The sequence below is a fragment of the Entelurus aequoreus genome, linkage group LG12 (genome assembly GCF_033978785.1).
Source record: "Entelurus aequoreus isolate RoL-2023_Sb linkage group LG12, RoL_Eaeq_v1.1, whole genome shotgun sequence".
Classification (NCBI taxonomy): domain Eukaryota; kingdom Metazoa; phylum Chordata; class Actinopteri; order Syngnathiformes; family Syngnathidae; genus Entelurus; species Entelurus aequoreus.
The window spans coordinates 47,336,862-47,361,781 of record NC_084742.1 but is presented as its reverse complement, the minus strand read 5'-3'; the positions used below and the strand labels follow the sequence as shown (position 1 = coordinate 47,361,781).

The following is a 24,920-nucleotide window of genomic DNA, read 5'->3' as shown; positions in this document are numbered from 1 at the left end:
GAACGAAGTTGGAAGTTGTTACGTCTCCGTCTATAATATTCGAACTGCATGATTTGCTTAGGGCTATTCGTTTTTTGTTGACCGAGTCGTAGTTTTAATACCCGAACGAAATTAACTTTGGCATAATTGTTTCTCACTGCCGCATTGTTTGACAATTCTTCTTCATTGGTTGTCCTGCAATTTGATTGGATGAGAGCTGTGGGATGAAAACAGCGTAGATCTAATTTGATTGGCTGTTGTACTGACAGCACACCAGCTGACAGGAACAACACGCTGATAGACACAGACGAAGAAAAGGAAAAATACGGAGCGGCGCGCTCCCAAATAACTTTTTAATCTTTGGGTTTTGGGGAAAGTAGCAAGTCATGTCAAGTCAAAAGGCTCAAGTCCAAGTGAAGTCACAAGTCATTGATGTAAAAGTCTAAGTCGAGTTGCAAGTCTCTTTACATTTTGTCAAGTCGAGTCCAAAGTCATCAAATTCATGACTCGAGTCTGACTCGAGTCCAAGTCATGTGACTCGAGTCCACACCTCTGCTAAATGGTAACACCCGAATAAGTTTTTCAATTTGTTTAATTTAATTTAATTTGTTGTCCACTTAAATTGATTCATGTTACAGATATATACTATCTAGTGGAAAGAGATGCAAATAAAAGGAGAGAAGTAGCTGTCATTCTATTGTCTTTTTCCAGTAAGTGAATGTGGGTCAGCAAATGTAAGCATGCAGTGTACGCAGACAGTACATGTTTTGAAGTGTACTTAAATGCAGTGATACATTTGAGACACCGCCTTCCATCCATCCAATTCCTACTGCTTGTCCCTTTCGGGGTCGCAGGGAGGTGCTGGAGCCTATCCCAGCTGCATTCGGGTGGAAGGCGGGGTACACCCTGGACAAGTCGCCTTCTCATCGCAGGGCCAACACAGATAGGAAGAGTGAGGCAGACAACATTCACACTTTAGGGCCATTTTAGGGTTGCCAATCAACCTATCCCCAGCTGCACTTTGGATATAAATGTTTTTTCCCCGACTCGCTTTTACTTTGAAAATACTTTTTTTTGGCGTCCTCTTATCGTAATGTCCACCGTGCAAGGCTGCCTTAAAATATCTGCGAGATCACTTTACCGTAAACCCCGGCATAGACGGGCACGCCTATTTAGAAAGGGCTAAGGTTGCTAGCCTCCGGTGTGTTATGCCGCCGAGTTGTTTGGTTCCTCGCCGCTTCCGACAGCACAGGTAACGGTGTAAGATGTACGATACGTGCGGCTCGGTTTGTGAGACGTGACGGTTAAAAAAATGTGTCCCGCTTAACGACCATGTTTGCGCGAACAAACAGATTGGTCAGGTGGCTAGCATGGCTAAACTAGCATGCTAGTGACTTGACGTTCACTTAAACGCGATGTAAACAAACTCGTTACAAAATTGAGGTTGAGTTTATTTGGAACATGATACATCACAATTCCAGTTCCTCTATTCAACATGTTCGAAAAGGAGTAGGAAGAAGCAGAGCTTGTTTAATCCTACCCCCTTTTCCTTTACATAGCAGTTGCTAAAACTTTTGTTCACTTCCTGTTCTCAATTTATTCACTAAATACTCCATGGTACTTGAGTGCAAAATGCACTACTTTAAGTAACACGGTAGCAGTAAATGTTATGGAGTTGTGAAAATATTTTGTTATTTTATCCCACAACAGGACGCCAAGTTATTAGGCATGATGGAGGAGGAAGCTGTGACCCAGAATGAGGGGGAAACGGAGCCCTCCTTCACTGCGGCCACCTACGCCGCTGAGGCCATGGCCGCAGACATGTACCCCTGGATCGTGTTCGATTCCAAAATAACCCCCAAGTCCGAGTTCGACGCCTGGCTGGAGAGCAACAGGCCCTCCCAAGTGTGCCGCTACGGAAACGAGGAGAGCGGCGTGAGCCCCGTGGGCTGGATCGCCGTGCTGGGTCCCGACGACTGCCCCGGCAGCGTGGACGTGAGGAGTCTCCAGGAGGACTGGGACCAGCTAGTGTCCAGCGGACGGCCGGTCAACTTCCAAACCATCAAGGAGCTGGCCCTCAACCACGGGGTCCTGTCGGGCAAGTGGCTCATGCACATGGACCGTGGCTTCAAAGTGGACCACGCCTGGGAGTGCGTGGCCCGCGCCACCCTGGACGGCAAGATCGACCAGGTCAAGGTCAGCCCGCACGACCCTGTAAAAGGCGGCAAGCAGGTCATCTGCGCCTACAACAACAACTTCACCGACGAGAACGATGTGGTGCGGTTGGACATGCACATCCGAGCCTCAGGGGTCAAGTGTCCTCTGGTCTACAAGCCGGACGTGTACACCTATCTAGGGATCTATCGGAACAACCGCTGGAATATCTGTCCTACCATCTACGAGAGCAAATTCAACCTGGAGTGCGTGCCCAGGCGCTCTCGCATCATCAACAAAGTCACCAATATGGAGGTCACTTAGGCTGCTTTGCATTCTGGGTCACCTTTTGCTTGAATGTTGGATCCAGTTCTTCCTGCAGACTTGTTCTTAATTCGCTTACCTTGTGGACAGAGTGAGCTTTGCACATTTTATGAAGGGGATTAACACCCCGCCATGCATTTACATTTGTCTTTTTATTTTTTGGTAGGTAATACTTGGTCTTTGCCAAATAAAATTCCACCTCAGCAGACCATCTTCTGACTTGCTAAAACAACCAATCACAAGACGGCTCCAAGCCTCTTTTATTCCATATTATATATAATATACAGCATGACAGCTTACAGCAGGGGGTCCACAATTTACACTGAAGGCCACAAGTCATCATGACATTTCTTCAATTTGGAAACAGGCTAAAACCAATCCAGTGTTGTATTGATTAACATCCTTTCTGTTACAATTCAACGCTAATAAGGGCAGAATGTATTTTTAACAAAATGGGCCCCAGGCCACACTTTAGGCCTACAGATGTGGGTTTGTGGCGTTGCTGCCATTTCTGCTGTAAAAATTAAGAAACAATTCTGTGTGACATTTACAAAGACCTTCATTTTTTGTTCAAGAAAAGCAATTTGAGTATTTGATGGAGACGATTGCATAGATTCCCTACATTATGCTTCTGCGTCATCAAGCACTCTTGATCATTTTGTGTGGGCGGAGAACAGCGCAGCATGAACACCGACGCACGGAAGCATAAACCTGACACCTTTTTGGCTGTCTCTCAACTTTGCGCACTTCCACTTGAGTGCAAAATGCAGCGCACTTTCAGCACTCAACAAAGCCAAAATGGTGAATTCAATGGTGGGACACATCAGGGGTCCCCAAACTACGGCCCACGGGCCGGATACAGCCCCCCCGCGTCCAAACTCCGGCCCGCAGGAAGTCCCAAGTTAAATTTTTTTGAAATTATTTTAAAAAAATCTGTCCTAGGAGACCCCGCTTGTTACTCCGGAGTCTCCTAGCCGCTCAGGCAAATCATATCTAAAAATGCATTTTCCCCATTAATGTGACATCGCAAATTTTTTAACCCAATGCGGCCTCCCTTCCCCCCCAGTCAAAAATAGTGGAGAGGGAGGCACTGACCAATGGTTGCATTTCACAACTGTGGGTAATTATTGCAATTATTTCTGGTAAGTGCGCATCCTCAGTAAAGACATTTTCATACTCAGGAAGTATAAAAACACAGTGTACACATAACACAAGACTAGCCTACTGATGGAGGTATTCAATTTTGCACACTTCCACCAAGTGTTTTCAATACAAAGGCGTATTTAAACAGAACTACGAAAAAAATGCAGTGTGTTGTCAGTACCTGGATGTTGCACTCCAAATAGTTGATATAGTGAGTGTGCACTGATAGACACTGACTCCCCTCGTTAGGCAGGGACTTACTTGAGTTGTTGCTCTTAACCATTAAAAAGGGTATATACTGCGATCGTCATGAGTGTGTAGCAACAGTAATTGATTTGGGACAGCATGACAAGCGGTAGAAAATGGATGGATGGATGGACATTGTAAAAACTTGGCACTCAGGAAGTACACAGTGCACACAGTATACTTATTGAAGTGTAATCAAGGAAGTAATGCATTTAACAAGGCTTCTTCTCTATGTCTGCATTGCTTCCTATAAGGCAAAACTCAAGTGGTGTGTTTGGCTGTTTTAAGTGCGGTGTCCTGACACAAACCCAGCTTGGTTTCCGCTGGCTAAAATAGAAATGAGATGATCCTCGTCCACCGAAATCAGCTCGTCAAAGTCATCCAGCACGGCGGGCCGCTGCTGGCCGCCGCTGTTGTTGTTGGATAAGACGTCCATCATGCTCTCATTCTGCAGTAGGGTGACGATGCTGTTGGGATAATTCATCCAGGTGCTTCCTGGGTTGCCGGATGGGTCTGAAGTGTTCTGGGATGTCACTGCCGTTTGTTGACAGGCGGCGCCATTGCTGCTCTCATGCGCCGGGTTCAGAAGGTCCACAAAGTCATCCATGTTGAGGCTGTCCAGGGTTCCTGGAGCCTGGCCCTCTGAAAAACTGTGGAACTGCGGGATGTCGTCCTCGGCAATGGATGCGTCCGCTGGGAACTGAGAGCCCGCGAAGGTGAAGGAGTTGGTCGACTGCGAGGAAGCCGCGCTTGACTGAGAGGCCGCCGGCTCCTGGGTGATGACCGAGGAAATGTTGGGAAAGAACTCCTGAAGGTCTGACAGGTTGACGGTGGAGTAGTCCTGGCTGGAGGAGGAGGGCGGGGCGGTTGCTTGGCTCATGCTGAACGTTGCCACTGGAGTGACTTTGGGCTGCGGGCCAAGGTTCAAGCTCTCCATTATCTTCCAAGTTTGATTGGTGGTTGAGATGAAGGAAGACGAGGTCTCGATTTTGGGCTGGCCTGGGAACAACTGGTTCGACTGCATGTATGAGAAGGATGGCTGCTGCTTGGCTACATTGGCACAAGGGGGCACTGTGGCAGACAGAATGCAACAATAATCAAAAACTTCCCTACAGAACATGAATTCATCATAATTTTAAATGATAAATGGGTTATACTTGTATAGCGCTTTTCTACCTTCAAGGTACTCAAAGCGCTTTGACAGTATTTCCACATTCACACACTGATGTCGGGAGGTGCTATGCAAGGCGCTAACCAGCAGCCATCAGGAGCAAGGGTGAAGTGTCTTGCCCAAGGACACAACGGACGTGACTAGGATGGTAGAAGGTGGGGATTGAACCCCAGTAACCAGCAACCGTCCGATTGCTGGCACGGCCACTCTACCAACTTCGCCACGCCATCCCTTTTTCACAAATATATGTTTTAGTGTCATTTGGTATGCACTTCTGCAGCCGAAAAGAACCAACAATTCAAATGTGCTCTATACAGCTTTAAAGGAGAACTGCACTTTTTTATTTTTTTATTTTGGCTATCGTTCACAATCATTATGAAAGACATAACGGTAGATGTATTATTAAAAATAAATAAATAATTGTAACTCGTAAAACATACAGTACAGGCCAAAAGTTTGGACACACCTTCTCATATCAATGCGTTTTCTTTATTTTGATGACTATTTACATTCTAGATTGTCACTGAAGGCATCAAAAGTATGAATGAACACATGTGGAGTTATGTACTTAACAAAAAAAAAAGTGAAATAACTGAAAACATTTTTATATTCTACCGTAATTTCCGGACTATAAGCCGCTACTTTTTCCCCTCGTTCTGGTCCCTGCGGCTTATACAAGGGTGCGGCTTATTTACGGCCTGTTCTTCTCCGACACCGACAAAGAGGATTTCGGTGGTTTTAGTACGCAGGAGGAAGACGATGACACAATGATTAAAGACTGACTTTTCATATACCGGTAGGCTGGTTATTTTGATAACGTACAGGCGAGCACTTTGTATTACTTTGCACCGTTGTATTATTTGTACTCTGCACGAATGCTGTTCGCCATGTCAAAGATGTGAAAGTTTGATTGAATGATTGAAAGATTTATTGTTAATAAATGGGACGCTTTGCGTTCCCAAACAGTCATCTCTGTCCCGACAATCCCCTCCGTGGTAGCAGGAACCCCTATATACTACTGTAATTACACATCAAAACCCTGCGGCTTATAGTCGGGTGCGGCTTATATATGGAGCAATCTGTATTTTCCCCTAAATTTAGCTGGTGCGGCTTATAGTCAGGTGCGGCTTATACTCCGGAAATTACGGTAATTTCTTCAAAATAGCACCCTTTGCTCTGATTACGGCTTTGCACACTCTTGGCATTCTCTCGATGAGCTTCAAGAGGTAGTCACCTGAAATGGTTTTCACTTCATAGTTTTGATGTCTTCAGTGACAATATACAAGGTAAATAGCCTTAAAAATAACGAAAACGCATTGAAATGAGAAGGTGTGTCCATACTTTTTGCCTGTACTGTAAATAAAAGTCTGCTTACAGCAGAGCCAATGTGAGGTCCTCTATTCCGCCAATGAAACACAATAAAAAATAAAAAAACATCCAAAAACCTCTAACAATACTCCATTTACATTTTGTGACTTGAACATTAACCAAGTATTAGTGATATTGTTATTATAAGCGCAACCACACAATTTATAGCGGTGCCGTGATCACGAGCTTGTGTGTCAATGTTGACATGATCGACTGATCAGCTGCTTTCTCGCCTTCTTGCTCGTCAAACTTTATTGTAGATCATAAATCATGCCTCTAACCTGGATGAAGACGTATTTCGACAAGTTGGTACATTTTGACAGCCAATTTAGACCAAGAAAGGACGAGAACGACACAAAGACGCCTGGTCCACAACCCCATTTTCTTCGCGAGGATTATGCGCCATTCTTCATCTAAATGGGAATATATGAACATCCGAACAGTCGGCATCCTAATGACAGCATATATTGTACAGTAAGTGATGTTTTATTATCTTTGTTGGCTCTCGTAAAGTCTGCAGTGAGTAATAATCAGTGATGTTGAAAAAAGCGAACAACGTGTTTTTTAAATTAATGCAAAACATGTAGATATTAATGTTATAAATGTGCCTGTTACTATATTACATATATACTTACAGTACATCATGTATATACATGATATACAATTACAAAGTCTGTGTTCCAAAGTCTCCATTATTTGTTTCCACCGTCTTTTCTTTATTCGGGGGTTTGTTCACGCTTGGGGAACTAGAGTCGATGGTGCGAAGAATGGTTGTGTGTTGTGCAGTGTTGATATTATTGTAACACACCACACACACAACCATCAGACTGCTCAATGCCTGATTTTTTTCCATCTTCATGTGTGGGGGTTGTAACAGATAGAAAAATCTCTTCAGTTTTCGAGCATCTTTACATGTGTACACCGCTTTAATGTGAGCGTTTGCAACTTGCTCAAAATTACATTTTTCAAACCAAAAAACGACAAAGGATATACTCACATTATTTTGTTGGTGTTGTGACATTGTGCTATTTGTATTAAACATTGCTAAAGTTAGTTGATAAGTCCAAAAATATTGAGTTTACCTAAAATTATTTGTAAATAATTGTTTTTCATTTGGCAACTAGAAAGTGGTTTGATGGCACTATCTGAAGGGGAAAAGGAGTTCTGCAGTTTTGAATCCAGCAGAGGGCGCTGTTTAACAAGTCAATTCACTCACCTTTATGGATGTATAACGTTAGAAATATATCACGACCAATACAGTGGTACAGTACCTCAACTTACGAATATTTTCGTATACCAGCTGTTTCTCTGCTTTTTGTTATGCTTTAAGTTGCAAGCATGAAATTGAGTTACGAGCATCCCTGCTGCTGGTAGTACTTGTCCACAGCCAGGGACTGACACAATCCTTCCAATTCCACTGATTTAGAAAAATAAACTATCAAAAACATGTCCTACTGTATGTGCAATGCAACCCCACTGAAAGCTCTGTCAGTCTGCACCACTCTCCGAAGCCTCCGTGCCACAATAACAAGTTTTAGTCCTTAAGTTCTGTCCTCATGTTGCGGGGCAGACTGGCTCGTACATGCACATGCATGCTTATATCCTCCGCTGTTGCCATTTCTAATAAAAATTACAGTATAGTTCTAACTTATAACGGTCAGTAGAGTCGATATGATATGGAAGCACTAAAAACTATAACATGGCTGATGGGGTGGAGACGCAGTCGAAGCGGCCATAGCCTGGAGGAGGGCTTTGGCACGTAAATAAGACGGCAAAATGTTGACCTAAAGAACCATCATTACAGGAAGTTTTATAAATGCAGAAAAAATATATTTTTAAAGTTCTAAATGAACTTGCTCCTCCACCCTTGATAGATGTTATATGAAAAAACAACAACAGTGGAGTCAGAAACAGAGCACTAACTCAGGGAGAGTGTAGTATTCAAAGGCGCAGCACTAAATTCAGCCAAGACACACGTACTACGGCGTAGAATACTTTAACGGCGCACATTAACTGAAGGACCTACTTGATATTTAAAAGGTGTCCTTAAAAATTGGTTAATGTGAGACCAGTCATGCTCCCAAAGATGAACCTCTCCTTGGACGCTCTCTTTTTTCTCCACCTGTGTTATTGTTTGTCTACTGTGTCCATGTTGACCTGTGTGTTTTGTCTTTTTCTACCTGGCAATTTAGCTTTGGTGCTAATACCAGCATATTCATGTTGAAGCTGTTTTTGTTGACACATTGATTAATATGTACTGTACTAATCCAAATAAATAAATCATAATATGACCCCTTTAAGCAAATCAACCAGTTTTGCAGTATGAGGTAACAAGGTAAACAATCTAGCAGCAACATCATGCATACAGTGATGCTGATAAAGTGCCTTGAAATTAACATAAAATAAACTCACAATATATACAAGTTCTTCTAAGAAGTTAAAACAGATAAAATAACAACAGACAGATGCGTATTATTTGCACGGTAAATGGAGATTGCTGCATTAGCGGACCTGTCACGTTGTTAACAATGAGACATAACAGTAACTTATAATAGCGGAGTTAATTACCAGAACTACAAAATTAACTAATCTACTTAACATGACTTACCGTTGACAAAGCATTGTTCCAAATTATGTTGGGAGGTTGCACTGAGCAGTTAAACATGCTGCTGTTCTTCAGCTTTATTTCATGAGTCCATACTACAAGTGTTTCCCTCTTGAACTTTGGGACAAATATCGGACATGTGCAAAAATTGCTAATTAATCTTAATTGGTCAGTGATTAAAAAAAAGTGTACTAAGTAGAGGACACTCACAAGTTTGCACCATGGATGAAGGTTTGGTTGTCACGGTCCTCATGGTTGGACTAATGTGTCGTCGCTCTGGTGGAATGGACACTGAAACCCCAGTAGACGTTCATACTATTATTATTACTACTACTATGATATTAAAGAGCTGTGTGAAAAGTGTCTTGCCTGTAGACAGCAAAGGTCCTAGCTTGAGACACTGGAACGCATCCCCAGTGCGTTTTCTTTTCTCACTCAGCCTGTATTCGTCTGTAGGAGAAAAATACAGTACACGTTAAAATAGAACGTCGTGATTCTCCAGACAACAAATTTGCAGGGCGATGCAGGCGTAGGACTTATACCTCTTTCAGCGGGCAGGTACTGGAAATCTATGGGCTCGCTGACCTCGCGGTCCGAGGGCCGACGGAGCTGCATTTTGACCCGCACTGATTCAGTGAGGTTGGCGTCACGGTACGGTGGCGTGCGGAACACGATGGCCACCTGCCTGTGGACATCCGCTTGGGAAAAAGTGCCCTTCCCCTCCCACGTGTCCTGAAAGAAGCGCACCTCAATGTCCTCTGTGAGGGCAGTAAGACAACACAAATACGTGTCAACATAAAACACAATAAAGAATAGAAGCAGTACTTTAAGTAAATACACTATAGATATAAAATAAAGTAAACATTAACATATTTTTGTCTGCAGCTTACATATCAATTCATTTCCTGAAACATGCCAAATAAGCAAGAAATTGCTCCTGGAATATCAAGGAGTCCCTAAAGATGCCCAACAAAGTCTTAATGTTAGATTTTAACTTTATAAACATAGTAACACAGTACTTTGTACTGGAACAATAACACGTTTTTTGTCATTTAGCGTATACCCAAAAAGCTGAATAACATTTATGTCAGTCAACATATGAGGAAATAAATTACCCAAAACATGCTACATAAACAAGAAACTGCTGCAAATCAAAACTGAAATAGGCGCACCTATGCACGCCAGATAAGATATGACAAAAAACACAAAGAATATATAAATACAGTACTATTTGTATTAGGTAAGTAAGGTAATAATACAGTGGTACGTCGGCAAACGAGCTGACTGAGCTAATTGTTATGCTTTAGGGTGCAAGAATTTGAGTTACAAGCCTCCCAACTGCTAGGTAACATAACAAATGTCACAATGAACCCCAAAATATTAGATCACAACATCCAGTGTCTCATTCGACAGCATTAGCTAAAGGCTAGCACGACATAATTTTATTTTTTTACCATGGTAACAAAAAAAAGTGAGTGTGAATGACAGTGTTGAGAAGACTAACATGATATTTACTGAATTAAACAAAACACGACAAAGGGTGCTGTCGATTTGGCGAGGCAGTTTGAGCATAGCAATGCTACAATAATTTCATCCATTCTGAATGGGTCAATAACATCAGCAAAGGATCCTAAAATAAATTCAAAACAGAGGACATTAATCCATAAAAATATAGAGAAGCTGCTGACGGTGTGTTTGACAGAGAAGCAGCTTGCAGAAGATACCATAGAAGTCCTCCCTCCACAATAAATACTGTACATTATTATTACTACATTACTTCATGAAACTATTGTAGTTGTTTGTAGTACATTCAACTGTACTGTCTGTTTTTATACAATATTGTATTATAACGGAACAATGAAATTTCGATTCATTTTAATGGAGAACACTGATTTGATATACGAGCCAAATGTTCATAAAATCAACTACACTCGGAAGTTGAGGTACCACATTCTGTACTTGTTTTTGACTGGACTATGTTTCTGTCAACTCTTACTCCTTTATTTATTTATTTTACTGTAAAAGCTATCTGCAGACTTTACTATTACGCATGTTTATAATTATATTTTAAATTATTTTAAAAACAGGAAACTGGTATAAATTGAACACGACTAAATGATGTAAGAGATTAAAGCAAGGAATTTAAACAATATACTAAAATGATTTACATAAAAAAAACTGTTCAAAGTCCAAGTGTTTATAAGTACAGGGAAGAAGAATCCTGATAAACACCTTGAACCTTATTAAAAAAAGTAGAAATCTGTTTTGTTTGATCAGCTGTTTTACTGCCGTGTTACAGGCATCGTTTGGAAACAATTATGGTTGTAAATGAACATTTAGAAATTGTCAAAAACGATGTATGCAATTGGTCAGTGGATTTCTCGATCAATCAACCAGTATCGTAAAGTCTGTAATAGCTGCGCCGTTCAAAATAGAAGTACACCATCAAAACTTTAAAACACTTAAATACATTTTTGACTGTAGGTCCATGTCAAGTTTGTGAACCCTGCTATAGAATATTACAGTAGAATGAATATATAATGTATATTGCACCTTTTTGGACTTTGTCACAAAGCAGAAAGATCTCATCACCGCCTTTGCAGCTCCCAGAGTTGCAGTTGACTCTGCAGATCTTCAGCTCGGCTGTGTTTGGGGCCCCTGTTTAACAAGTATGACATTAGAGCCAGGCGAATCCCAAAACCCAAAAGGCGCACGAATGCCTATCAGTAGCATGTAATGGTGTACGCTCACGGTTGTCAAAGATGGGCTGCGACACCACAGGATCAAGGGGGAAGAGGTCTCCCGTGGGCAGCGTGATGGATACTTGGAAGCAGAGCCGCACCGAATTCAGGTCAAATTCCTCCTCCAGCACCTTATCCTTGGGAACTGCAGCCAAGACACAAGCAATGTAATGCAGAGTCTGGCATCACCACACAGTTACGTTTCCCCTCACTCTACTTACTGTTGAAGGGGTTGTTGTTGGTCTGCAGTCGACAGGTGATGGCTTCAAAGACATCCTTCTTCTTCACACACTGGATGCCCAAGTTCTGAAAACTACATTTACATTGTTTCCTTACCATTGCATTCTTTGCACTAACTCTTAAGAATATTAAAAAATATATTGAGTAAGCAAAAATGCAGGCATCGTATGATAGGTGGCACAACGTGATGACGCAACCAACAAAACGCTCCATTTCAACCCGGGCAACCGTGCAGACTTTAAACTACCTGCAAGTCTTTAAAAGGGGAAAATTGGTCAAGTAAAACCCAATATATGATCAACAATGTTCAACATTGCCCAATTTTATTAGTTAAAGATACCAAAATATGACACTTGTATTGTTTGGCTTCCTCCAACCTCCAAAGACATGCACCTGGGGATAAGTTGATTGGCAACACTAAATTGGCCCTAGTGTGTGAATGTGAGTGTGAATGTTGTCTGTCTATCTGTGTTGGCCCTACCCCGCCTAACGCCCGAATGCAGCTGAGATAGGCTCCAGCGACCCCCCGTAACCCCAAAAGGGATAAGCCGTAAAAAATGGATGGATGGACTAATATATGACAAGCGGTACAAGATGGATGGATGGACACTGCAGCATTTACTCTGCTGAGGGACAGACTCAACATGTACATCTAGGTGAGTGTTTGTTATTTGTAACAGACTGTAGTAACAATCCTTTTTCAATTAAAAGTATAAGACATACATGTTCAACAGTATACATCCATCCATTTTCTACAGCTTGTCCCTTACGGGGTCGCTGGAGCCTATCCCAGCTGCATACAGTATACATTTAAATCAATATCAGACTCATTTTTACCACAATCATTTTTAAATACTTGCAAGTCCATCCTGGCCTACGCATCTGAAATACAGTAGTTGTCTTACTTTGCTGCATTAAAATGAGTGCTTAAATGTATTTTATTACTAATAACGTCATGCTGCAAGAGAAAATATGGATATTAATAACGGATATGAGCTTTCATGCTCATACTAAAGTAGCTTTCAGTGCTGTTATATGGACTTTTTAGCAATACGTAAGTATAATTACTATAACTATTACTGAAAAAGGAAGTACCGTATTTTTCGGACTACCGTATTTTCGGAGTATAAGTCGCACCGGAGTATAAGTCGCACCTGCCGAAAATGCATAATAAAGAAGGAAAAAAATAAGGAAATAAGTCGCATTTTTGGGGGAAATTTATTTGATAAAACCCAACACCAAGAATAGACATTTGAAAGGCAATTTAAAATAAATAAAGAATAGTGAACAACAGGCTGAATAAGTGTACGTTATATGAGGCATGAATAACCAACTGAGAACGTGCCTGGTATGTTAACGTAACATTATGGTAAGAGTCATTCAAATAACTATAACATATAGAACATGCTATTCGTTTACCAAACAATCTGTCACTCCTAATCGCTAAATCAGATGAAATCTTATACGTCTAGTCCCTTACGTGAATGAGCTAAATAATATTATTTGATATTTTACGGTAATGTGTTAATAATTTCAAACATAAGTCGCTCCTGAGTATAAGTCGCACCCCTGGCCAAACTATGAAAAAAACTGCGACTTATAGTCCGAAAAGTACGGTATAAGTCGCTCCGGAGTATAAGTCGCACCGGCCGAAAATGCATAATAAAGAAGGAAAAAAACACATAAGTCGCACTGGAGTATAAGTCGCATTTTTTGGGGAACTTATTTGATAAAACCCAACACCAAGAATAGACATTTGAAAGGCAATTTAAAATAAAGAATAGTGAACAACAGGCTGAATAAGTGTACGTTATATGAGGCATAAATAACCAACTGAGAACGTGCCTGGTATGTGAACGTAACATATTATGGTAAGAGTCATTCAAATAACTATAACATATAGAACATGCTATTCGTTTACCAAACAATCTGTCACTCCTAATCGCTAAATCCGATGAAATCTTATACGTCTAGTCCCTTACGTGAATGAGCTAAATAATATTATTTGATATTTTACGGTAATGTTTTAATAATTTCAAACATAAGTCGCTCCTGAGTATAAGTCGCACCCCTGGCCAAACTATGAAAAAAACTGCGACTTATAGTCAGAAAAATACGGTATAAGTCGCTCCGGAGTATAAGTCGCACCAGCCGAAAATGCATAATAAAGAAGGAAAAAAACACATAAGTCGCACTGGAGTATAAGTCGCATTTTTTGGGGGAACTTATTTGATAAAACCCAACACCAAGAATAGACATTTGAAAGGCAATTTAAAATAAAGAATAGTGAACAACAGGCTGAATAGGTGTACGTTATATGACGCATAAATAACCAACTGAGAACGTGCCTGGTATGTTAACGTAACATATTATGGTAAGAGTCATTCAAATAACTATAACATAAAACATGCTATACGTTTACCAAACAATCTGTCACTCCTAATCGCTAAATCCCATGAAATCTTATACGTCTAGTCTCTTACGTGAATGAGCTAAATAATATTGTTTGATATTTTACGGTAATGTGTTAATAATTTCACACACAAGTCGCTCCTGAGTATAAGTCGCACCCCCGGCCAAACTATGAAAAAAACTGCGACTTATAGTCCGAAAAATACGGTAATAGGTTATACTGTTCATATATTATGGGGGTAAACCTTTCTCGTGTTTCACTCTCGCCTGGGGCGTCAAATGGTCGGGAGCCGGCTCTCTGGCTAGCCTTCAACCCTCTCTCATATTTGACGCTATTAAAGAACTGTGATTGGATATATTCGGAACTTGTCCCACCCATTTACAAGACGAAATAAAATATGATTGGATGTCGTTTCTGTCAACATTTTCGTCACATTTTTATTCTTCCACACTGGTTTACTGAGGGCTGAGGGGTGGGGCGTTTGTGTCCTTATGTGAATGGACTCGCAGAGCCTGACAGCCGAGGGAAGATGATAATAATAATGGATTAGATTTATATAGTGCTTTTATATTGACCAGATACTCAAAGCGCTCACAGAGAAGTGACAACCCATTATTCATTCACTCCACATTCACACTTCTGTGATAAGCTACATTTGTAGCCACAGCTGCCCTGGGGTAGACTGCCGGAAGCGTGGCTGCCAATTTGCGCCTACGGCCCCTCCGACCACCACCAGACATTCACACACCAGTGTGAGCGGCACTGGGAGCAAGGGTGAAGTTTCTTGCCCAAGGACAAAACGACCGTGACTTGGATGGCCAGAGATGGGGATCGAACCTGGAACCCTCGAATAGCTGGCACGGCCGTTCTACCCGCAGTATTGTGTCCCTTTTTCAGCGAATTTCTCTGCTACTGCCAATAATGTTGTCAACTTGAGTATATCAAGATGTACTTTCTCAAATTCAAAAATTTTGATTTGAGAGGGCAAAAATTAATCTTGCCCCTACGTAAAGCCGGCCTCTGTGCGCCCTCACATAGATTGCGCCCTGAGCGGTCGCCCATATTGCCCATAGAAAAAAACGGCTCTAAACTCGTAAATAAAAGTCTGCTTACAATGGAGCCATGAAGTCATTGATCACCACTCAGTTACATACAAGATCATAAAACAGACTTAAAAAAACATCCAAAAAGCGCCAACAATACTCATTTACGCTTTGTGACCTGAATATTAAAGTATTAGCAATATTGTTATTATAAGTGTTAATCTTATGGACCTATTTTTAGCTGTATTATTGTAGCAAAATTATTTGCAAAGGTGTATCTCAATCTGTGCGCGTGTAATCCAATTAGTGTGTACTAATTTGTGTATCTGTATATCAGCGTGTTTTCAGATCAGCGTACGTGTGTTTTAAGTTAACTGTGTCTCTAATCAGAAAGAACCCTCGATAGGCTGTCTACTTACCATGTAAAATTTGAGCGCGCACATTCAGAAGTGCGTAAGTGTAATACAATATGCATGTGTGTATCTGAGGTGTGCCGACACGCAATTTAAACCAATCAGAAGCAACATACAGCTGGTGCATGAAAGAGAGATGCCAAGACCGCCTTACGTTGTTTCTGATTGGTTTGAATTGCATAGTGTCTTCTATGGTTGGTTAAATGTAGGCACAGTGGATTGATGGCTTGGTCTGGGATTGATTATTTCGATCAATCAATCAGAGTTACTGGAACTGCGGCAAGCTGTGATAACCAAATTTTATTATAATGAAAAAAATTGAAGGAGTGAATGAGGAATATAAGCATGAAAAACGTCAAGTGTGGTGTGTCACATGAGAAAGGGGTAAATTGCGTGACTGTCACGCTAAAAAGCATGAAGTTTGGCAGGTCTGAGCAAGTGTTCAAGAGTGGTCCATCGTTGTTGACTTCAACTCAGAATAACATGATCAATGGTTGCAAGGCGCCGACTAGTGGTGAGTATTGGGAAAGGGAAGGGGGAGTTACAGACAGACAACTCTTTTTACACGTTCTAATCGCTGTACAGACAAACAAAATAACCAATCCCAGACTAAACCATCAATCCAGTGGGACTACGTTTAACCAACCACAGAAGACACCACGCAATTTAAACCAATCAGAAAACGTGAAGCGGGTCTTGGCGTCTCTCTTTCACACACCTCAGCCGTACGTTGTTTCGGATTGGTTTGAATTGCATGGTGTCTGTCATGGTTGGTTAAATGTAGGCACACCTCAGGTACACACATGCAGATTGTATAACACACACGCACTTCTGAATGTGCGCACAAAAGTTGTACTACACTAGTCCTTCTCAAATGGGGGGACACGGTGCGATGCCAGAGGGGGCCCGTGTGACCTCAGGTAACATGCTTTTTTGCCGTACCAGAATACGATGAAGTGCATGTAGCCAAATTTATATAATTTACACCATATATCATCTATATTGCACACCCCTACCTGGATGCACGTGCACACACTTGGCTAAATGATCATTTAAAGTATACCATACTTATGGTGCATTTAACACCTCTATAAACAGTCAAGTTTAAATTGCAGCAACTTATTTCTGTGCATGTTTGTTTACAATAACTTGGAAATAAAATTAAATCCAAACTATAAACGTCGCTACCTTTGACCCCTAAGCCGCCTGCCATTTTCCTGTTACATTGAAAGGCAGAAAAAAAGGCAAACAGTTTTCCATCAACCAGCATGTGTTGTGAATGATCCACCAAACTCCACACCAGAGTAACATTGGTAAAAACAACAACAAAAACTATGCGTCCTACATTTTTTGTGTCACAGCAGATTCCTGGCAGGTCATCGTGAACTTTGGCGCGTCAGCTTCTTGTGAGAACAGACGGGAGAGAAAAAAGTGCACCTGTGTATTCGCCTCTCCTGCAAGTCTGCCTCATAATAGCCGTGCTTGCAGTCTTTTCCCACAAGCTCGTGCGGGTGAGGCTTGTACGGCGTGTTCTTCGTCACCAACGAGATGCGGACACGCAGGGGGCCGCTGTAGTTGTGCACCTGTACAATTAAACCACACTTTATTAAGTGCAAACCTGCACCATCCAATGAGCTTTAGCTGTAATGGACATTGGGATGTTGTGGTAAGGAGTACTGTGGAACCACACACTGCATGGGAAGACATTAAAAAAGCCAATCACACTAATAAACATTGTTTCCGCAACGCCTCGCTGATGGTGTCAATCAATCAAAATTAGGCAGTTTAAAAAAAAAAAAGTAGGCATTTACTTTTGTATTTGCTCATTAAGGATGTAACGGTATGATAATTTCATATCACAGTTATTGTGACCAAAATTATGTATAATTTTAATGTGTGTATAAAAGTGTTTATACACACACTAAAATCTTTTGACCAAGTCATTAGATTTTTAAATAGACACACTGTTATAAAACCCACTATTTTGCATGTTTTGTATTTTTCATGCTTCACTGATAGTGTTTTAGTCTTAACAGCTGGGTTACAATCACGTGACCTACAGACACATCCGGGCACTTTCGGGTTTCAGGCAATGGTCTAGAGCCCTATTAGCCTACTGTTTATTTACCTGAATCAATGCAGATGTAGGCGTATTTGGAAAGGTTTAGAGCAGGGGTGTCAAACTCAAATACAGAGTGGGCCAAAATTTAAAAGTGAACAAAGCCGCGGGCCAAGGTTGAACAAATTAACCTTTTAATAGGGACCCAAACAAGTTTTGCATTAAATATTGAACAAGCAAGGCTTATAAAACTTTATAGTGACAGGCAAAATCCAGTTTCAAATACAAATAATAATAATTAAAAAATATCAATGGCATATCAAATACAATTTAAATAAAAATTGAATGCCTCTTTTCTATTTGCAGCCTTCTGAGGTAAATATCAACATTAACTTTTTCCACAGGCTAATAAATTTGAAAATAAAATAACAATGAATAAACCAGTGGTTCTCAAACTTTTTTTGTCATCCCCCACTTTGGACAAGGGGGAGTTTTCAAGCCCCACCTGCCCCCATCGCCCCAACAGAACGCTAATGCCAAGCTTAACATTTTCAAATTTATTGAACATCAAGTAACATCAAGTTGTATACATTCAAACTCAATAACATAAAATAACATCAAGTTCAATAATATAATATAATCATATCATATAATCATAAGTTCAATAATATAATATAATCATACCACAGCTGCACAGTTATTTTATTTATTATTGAACTTGATGCAAGTTAACTTGCATCAAGTTCAATAATAAATAAATAACTGTGCAGCTGTGGTATAACTTACATCAAGTTCAATAATAAATAAAATAACTTGCATCAAGTTCAATAATAAATAAAACAAAAGTGTTATAACTTGCATCAAGTTCAATAATAAATCAAAAAAAGTGTTATAACTTGCATCAAGTTCAATAATAAATCAAATAAAAGTGTTACAACTTGCATCAAGTTCAATAATGAATCAAATAAAAGTGTTATAACTTGCATCAAGTTCAATAATAAATCAAATAAAAGTGTTATAACTTGTATCAAGTTCAATAATAAATCAAATAACTTGCATCAAGTTTAATAATAAATAAAATAAAAGTGCCACTTTGCAATATTTGCAAAATAAAAAGGAGGAGCTTAGCAAGACAGGGCAAGTGAACATGAGTTTTACAGTACTCCAGCATTAGTGGCTGCAATGAGCCTGTTTTGCACTGCACAGCTTTTCAAATCGGGGTTGCAGGCTTGACACTGCCACTCTTAAGTCATGCTCAATGACGTTCAGCTGAGACCTGTACTTCGTTTTGAGTGAAGCAACAGCTGAAAAGCCTATCTCACACGGATAAGATGTGGCAAAGGGGAGAAGAATGGACACAGCTCTCTGCCCGATGAGTGGATATTGATTAGCCTGCTACCCATCCGCGCGAAAGTTTGTTCCGCTTAGCCCCGCCCCCATTAGTTACTGTTGCTATGTCTGTCAAACTTTCGCTCCTACCTAGAAATTTAAAGCCTACAGGATAAATAAGTAATTTACATTTATTTATATAGCGGATTTCACAGACAGATAAAGTATAAGTATAGAAAATGAAAGCATAGTAAAAAAAAATATCTAAGAATATAATAATACAAAAAAATAATTAAAGTGACATTTCCTCCTGTTCCTCGCGCCCCACCTGTCATGTCTCTATTCCCCACCAGTGGGGCGCGCCCCACACTTTGAGAAACGCTGGAATAAACCAACCATTCAGGACTTTAAACGGCTTAGTTTGCAACACACTGATCTAATCTGATGTGCCCAAGCCAGATACCTGCCATCTTTTCTTGGATGCTAGTTCATTAATGTCGGGGCTCAGGCTTTGAGCTGAAGCAACCTTCATTATCGAACAAAGGTGTTCATCAGTCATTATTTCTCGTATTCTACAGTCTTGGGGGCGTGCCTTACAGGCACTGCTTTTAACGTCCTCTACGAGCTGAGGTCACGTCCGCTTTTCACCCCTTCTAACAACATGCCCGCCCAGTCACAAGATATGAGCGGCTTCTGTACGCACACACACGTAAATGCAACGCATACTTCATCAACAGCGATACAGTTTACACTGAGAGTGCCCGTATAAGCAACTTCAACATTGTTAGAAATATAAGCCACACTGTGAATCCACACCCAACAATAATGACAAACACATTTTGGGAGAACATCCGCACAGTAACACAACATAAACACAACAGAACAAATACCCAGAACCCTTTGCAGCACTAACTCTTCCGGGACGCTACAATATACACCCCCGCCCCCCCTCACCCCCCACACACACACACCTTGTAGCGTCCCGGAAGAATTAGTGCTGCAAAGGGTTCTGGGTATTTGTTCTGTTGTGTTTATGTTGTTTTACTGTGCGGATGTTCTCCCAAAATGTGTTTGTCATTCTTGTTTGGTGTGGATTCACAGTGTGGCGTATATTTCTAACAATGTTAAAGTTTTTTTATACTGGCACCCTCAGTGTAACCTGTATTGCTGAAGATCAAGTATGCGTTGCATTCACTTCTGTGTGCGTGCCAAAGCCGCACATATTATGTAACTCGGTCAGCACTCGAACTGGACGAAAAGGGGACGTTACAATTCTCGGGAGGGGCACTGAAATTTGGGAGTCTCCCGGGAGGATTGGCAAGTATGAGAATTAGCGGTGTACCGCGGCACCGCCGCTGTATATAATCGGCGAGCCAGCTCTAGTGTTAATTTGATATCGTCTCACGGGCCAAGTAAAATTACCCGGCGGGCCAGAGTTTGACACCCATGGTTTAGAGGCAAATATAAAAGCAATCATGAATGGGTTTTTTTTTAATGGGATGGAGCGGATTTAAGAAAATATATTTTTTTAAAGATTTAAACCACTTATCACCAAGATGTTATTGCTAGCTACGATTTCACTTCATTTTATACTTGAGGTATTTAGAGAACAAAAGATTGAGGCACATCATGTCTTTACATCTGGAGGGGTCCCCATATTAAACATTAACCCGTAAAAGACAAAGTTGGAGTAATTCGTGCATCGCTAAGTAACGTACTTGATTGATATAAAGAGTGCCGTGCTGCTGTGATCGTAATATTTCCTGATACAAATATTAGTCTGTCATCTACAGCAGTGGTCCCCAACCACCAGGCCGCGGCCCGGTACCGGTCCGTGGATTGATTGGTACCGGGCCGCACAAGAAATTAAAAAAATAAAAATACATTTATTTTTTATTTAATCAACATAAAAAACACAAGATACGCTTACAATTAGTGCACCAACCCAAAAAACCTCCCTCCCCCTTTACACTCATTCGCACAAAAGGGTTGTTTCTTTCTGTTATTAATATTTCTGGTTCCTACATTATATATCAATATAGATCAATACAGTCTGCAGGGATACAGTCCGTAAGCACGCATGATTGAATTTTTTTAATGACGGTCCGTAGGACAAATGTTCAAGCGTTGACCGGTCCGCAGTTACAAAAAGGTTGGGGACCACTGATCTACAGTTCATGTCTGCAGTTGTTTTTATGGTGTGAAGTTCATATTTTGTCTCACTATTTAGGTATAGAGGTCCCTGTTGTTCAATAATGTTTGCTAGCGATATCAAGATTCAGTATATGCTGTTAAGCCTCCCAGAGATTTATTCATCTAGTTTATTAATACTGTGAAGGATATTTTCTTGATGCTAACGAATAGCACCAATGGCGTGCCATTAAAGCACTTGGCTTTCCTGCACAACAAACTAAGCTTTTAGTTTCTGTTATAAAAATCGAGAAAGAAAATACGGTGGATTGGACCAACAATCACAATACTCATTACTAGGACTTAACATGACATTACCGGTAGTTTATTTGCACAAGCAGGTTTGTGTAGTTATATTTAGGCATAGCACAAAAGAACACAAACTAAAGTGATCTATTGTCCTTTCTTTATGTTTAGTTCTGCCCTCAAACACTACTAATATAGTAGAGAATAAACTCGATTGCATCACAGAGAGTGTCTCAAACAAGTCAAATGTTCAAACAAACATTTTACAAAGTGATCGCTGCAGACACAAGCGGTCCGATTGTGTTCCACAAGATGATGTGATGAAAGTGTTTATTTTCAAGAGCCATTTCCTTCGAAGCACTTCTGTTTATTCCTAGACTTTATTACCTTTATGAACCACTTCTTTCAGGACTCTATGAACGCTCTCTTCTCTTTTTTATTTGAACGACTGGAACACCCAAGAACAGAACAGCAATAGGGCATAGTCTGCTCAAACTCTACACTCACTTGTTTTAATGCTACGTCCAAGCTGCTTGACCATCATGTTAATTAAGCCGGAAAAAGGAAAACAGACGTGAGGTCATATGCAACCCAGCAATATTTTATTTGTCTTAATGACTAAGCTTTTCTTGTTTTAAATATTGGTAACACTTTATAAGATTTATTTAAATGTAAAGTGCATAACAAATAAAATCGTATTATTTTTGGCTGGCGTTGGTTGTGTCCTACTCTGTTCAGCGGTCCTTGAACGCACTGTAAAAACATCTCAGTCTCTTTTCCTCTAAGAAATGAACGTTCTCTTTTTCCTAAGAGAGCACACTTTGTAGGTTTAATGTGCACAATTGTATATCTTAGTTGCTCAGATGGCAATGTGTTTGTATACATTTAGATTGGGGTATGTTGTTTCTTAATGTTGAAAGACCTTAATGTCTCTTGTTTTCATGTTGGCACTTAAACTAGCGCGCTGACACCAGTCTGAGTTTTTTCAAAGCGCAATTATCAAGCTTGATTTGATAATTTTCATTTAAAATGGTAATACTAACAGTCAGGGGTTTTACAGCGGTTATCATAATAGTTTATCGTCATATCCCTATTACTCACTTACTTTAAAACTTACTTTTAGGGTTGCAAAGGGGTGGAATGTTTACGGCAAATTTACGGAAATTTACCAGGGGAAATAAAGCTTGGGAAGTTTGGAAATATTGACCATTTTTTGATTATTCAAAGTTGGACACCGTCCATGGGAGTTAATGGGAATATATTGGAATTAATGGGGAATTACAATAATTATATATTATTGGGCACTTGTCTATATGCTGCTGCATCTGTGTGGCATTTTTGACGTAGCTCTTTGCACAGTATTTGCAAATGTACACAGCCTTTCCGCCTACATCGGTTGGGGTGAAATGTCTCCACACATCAGATGGTGTACGTGGCATTATTCTGTTTGTATTTATTTATTCTTGTAAAACACTAATGCAATGCCACACACAGATATAAATAGTCAGCTAAACAATTGGAGTAGTCTTTAAAAATATTTTACTGATGGACAAATTAATAGAAATGGGCTAGATGAATAAATGAACACTCAATCAGCATGCTAAATCAAACTATAACCTACATTCTTGGATGACAACAGAATGGCTAGCAGAACAGAAGGCAGAGGAAACTACAAGTTTTGATTTAGTATTTGCTAGTTCAACTTTACAGATCACAAAAAAGATCAATTCGGATTGCTAACGTTGTTAGCATAAATTAATGGGATTTAACATAGAGAAAATTAGCATCACGGCTAACGAATAAATATTTTCGGTTCATTATGAGACTGTGGTGGTACATAAACCTAACTAGCTAGAGATATTGGCCCCAAAATAATTTAAGAAGCACAGGAACAGCTGGCTAGCATGCTGGAGTCATACAGTAACAAGCAATTACACCTCTATTAAACTTCAATACCATGAATCAAATATATTTACCCAGTAATATCATTAAAACTTACCTGACTGGATGAAGTCATTGGGCTCAAATACTAGTGTGGCCTCAATAGCCCTGCTGTAGTGTGTAGCATGCTGGGAATTATCTGTCCATGTGATAGAGGAATGCACAGTGCAGGGTTGAAATTCTACTGAATTTGCATTAAATCAGGTTGTTTTAGCTAATAATCTGTGCTGCAAGATCTAGCATGTTGCATTCAATGTTTATTCTTTTTTTTTCTTTCCATTAATTCCCATGGAAAGTTTCCAACTTTGGATATTCCCGGAATTTTGCAACCCTACTTACTTAACTTACTTTGCATACCACAAATTAACAGCTCTACATGTGGATGCTTCGTGGATACGAACCTGTTTTCATAAATTGATTAAAAACTTTATTTTGGTCCAGAAATATGAGACTCACTCAGGAACTACTTGCTGCGCGTGCGGTGGAAGAATACAATATGTGTCTCTCATGCAGCTTCACTGAGAAAGCATAACACGGCTTATTAGTTAATCCTTTGCAATCCGTAGCGTAAGGCAGTTTCTTCTGATGGTAGAGTGCCAAAGAAAAGGAAAGCCATCAACAGGTAGGTCAAAATTAACATCATTGAAAGCGTAGCGAGGGCGAAAACGCCCACAAATGTGTCTGCATTTTTGGTCTCAACTGCTCTACTGTTGCGACCATCATTAAGCATACAGATTATGAAAGCAACACAGTGTTTCCCATAAACTGCCAAGATACCTGTGGCGGTGGGGGCGTGGCCATGGGCGTGGTCACCATGACATCATCGAGATATTTGCATAATTTACTACAATGATATGATTTTCTCTAAAAAGGCTCAAAAAATGTATACTTACTAATTAATAATAACAGTTTTGTTTTAAACGGACATCCATCCATCCATTTTACAATATAATTACAACACTTTATGTACATATTTATATACAGATTTGAACAATAAGTTATTCACTGAAATATATTTATTAATTGTGGTTCTTACAAAAAATATATCTTATAAAATATAAAAGCTAAAATGTCTCTTAAAGCTCTGCCCCTTTAATTAGTGCATACTAAATAATTTAACTTTAGCCTACTACTACAACCATATTATTTACCAGCAACATAAAGTGAAACAGAGGCAGAGGTGTCCTGCCACAGTCAGGAACAAATAAACAGAAAACAGTAGTGGTGGTAGATAGACACAGAGCTTCATCAAACATCTGATCCACTGAACAAAGAGCTCCAAAAATCTTGAACTTTAGATTGTCATCAGTTTTAC

General features: G+C 40.2%; 2 protein-coding genes across 2 annotated transcripts in view; one reads left to right on the top strand and one right to left on the bottom strand.

The window, feature by feature from the left end:
- Window positions 1-597: 597 nt before the first annotated feature.
- The window catches only part of rela (v-rel avian reticuloendotheliosis viral oncogene homolog A), a 40,178-nt gene continuing 15,855 nt past the window's right edge, over window positions 598-24,920 (bottom strand). Inside the window, 9 exon segments of the mRNA XM_062066137.1 lie at window positions 598-4,170; window positions 4,172-4,917; window positions 9,201-9,281; window positions 9,360-9,440; window positions 9,533-9,748; window positions 11,544-11,648; window positions 11,742-11,876; window positions 11,953-12,044; window positions 17,278-17,423. Of these exon segments, the coding sequence (XP_061922121.1) occupies window positions 4,108-4,170; window positions 4,172-4,917; window positions 9,201-9,281; window positions 9,360-9,440; window positions 9,533-9,748; window positions 11,544-11,648; window positions 11,742-11,876; window positions 11,953-12,044; window positions 17,278-17,423 (1,665 nt within the window). The 3' untranslated portion in view covers window positions 598-4,107.
- Window positions 1,096-2,909, top strand: lg12h11orf68 (linkage group 12 C11orf68 homolog). The gene is made up of 2 exons (XM_062066146.1): window positions 1,096-1,231; window positions 1,690-2,909. The coding sequence occupies exon 2, from the start codon at window positions 1,708-1,710 to the stop codon at window positions 2,455-2,457; it is 750 nt and encodes a 249-aa protein (XP_061922130.1). The 5' UTR covers window positions 1,096-1,231; window positions 1,690-1,707; the 3' UTR covers window positions 2,458-2,909.

Excerpts from the sequence above, each read along its gene's own strand:
- lg12h11orf68 (XM_062066146.1), top strand. The coding sequence starts at position 1,708 with ATGATGGAGGAGGAAGCTGTGACCCAGAATGAGGGGGAAACGGAGCCC.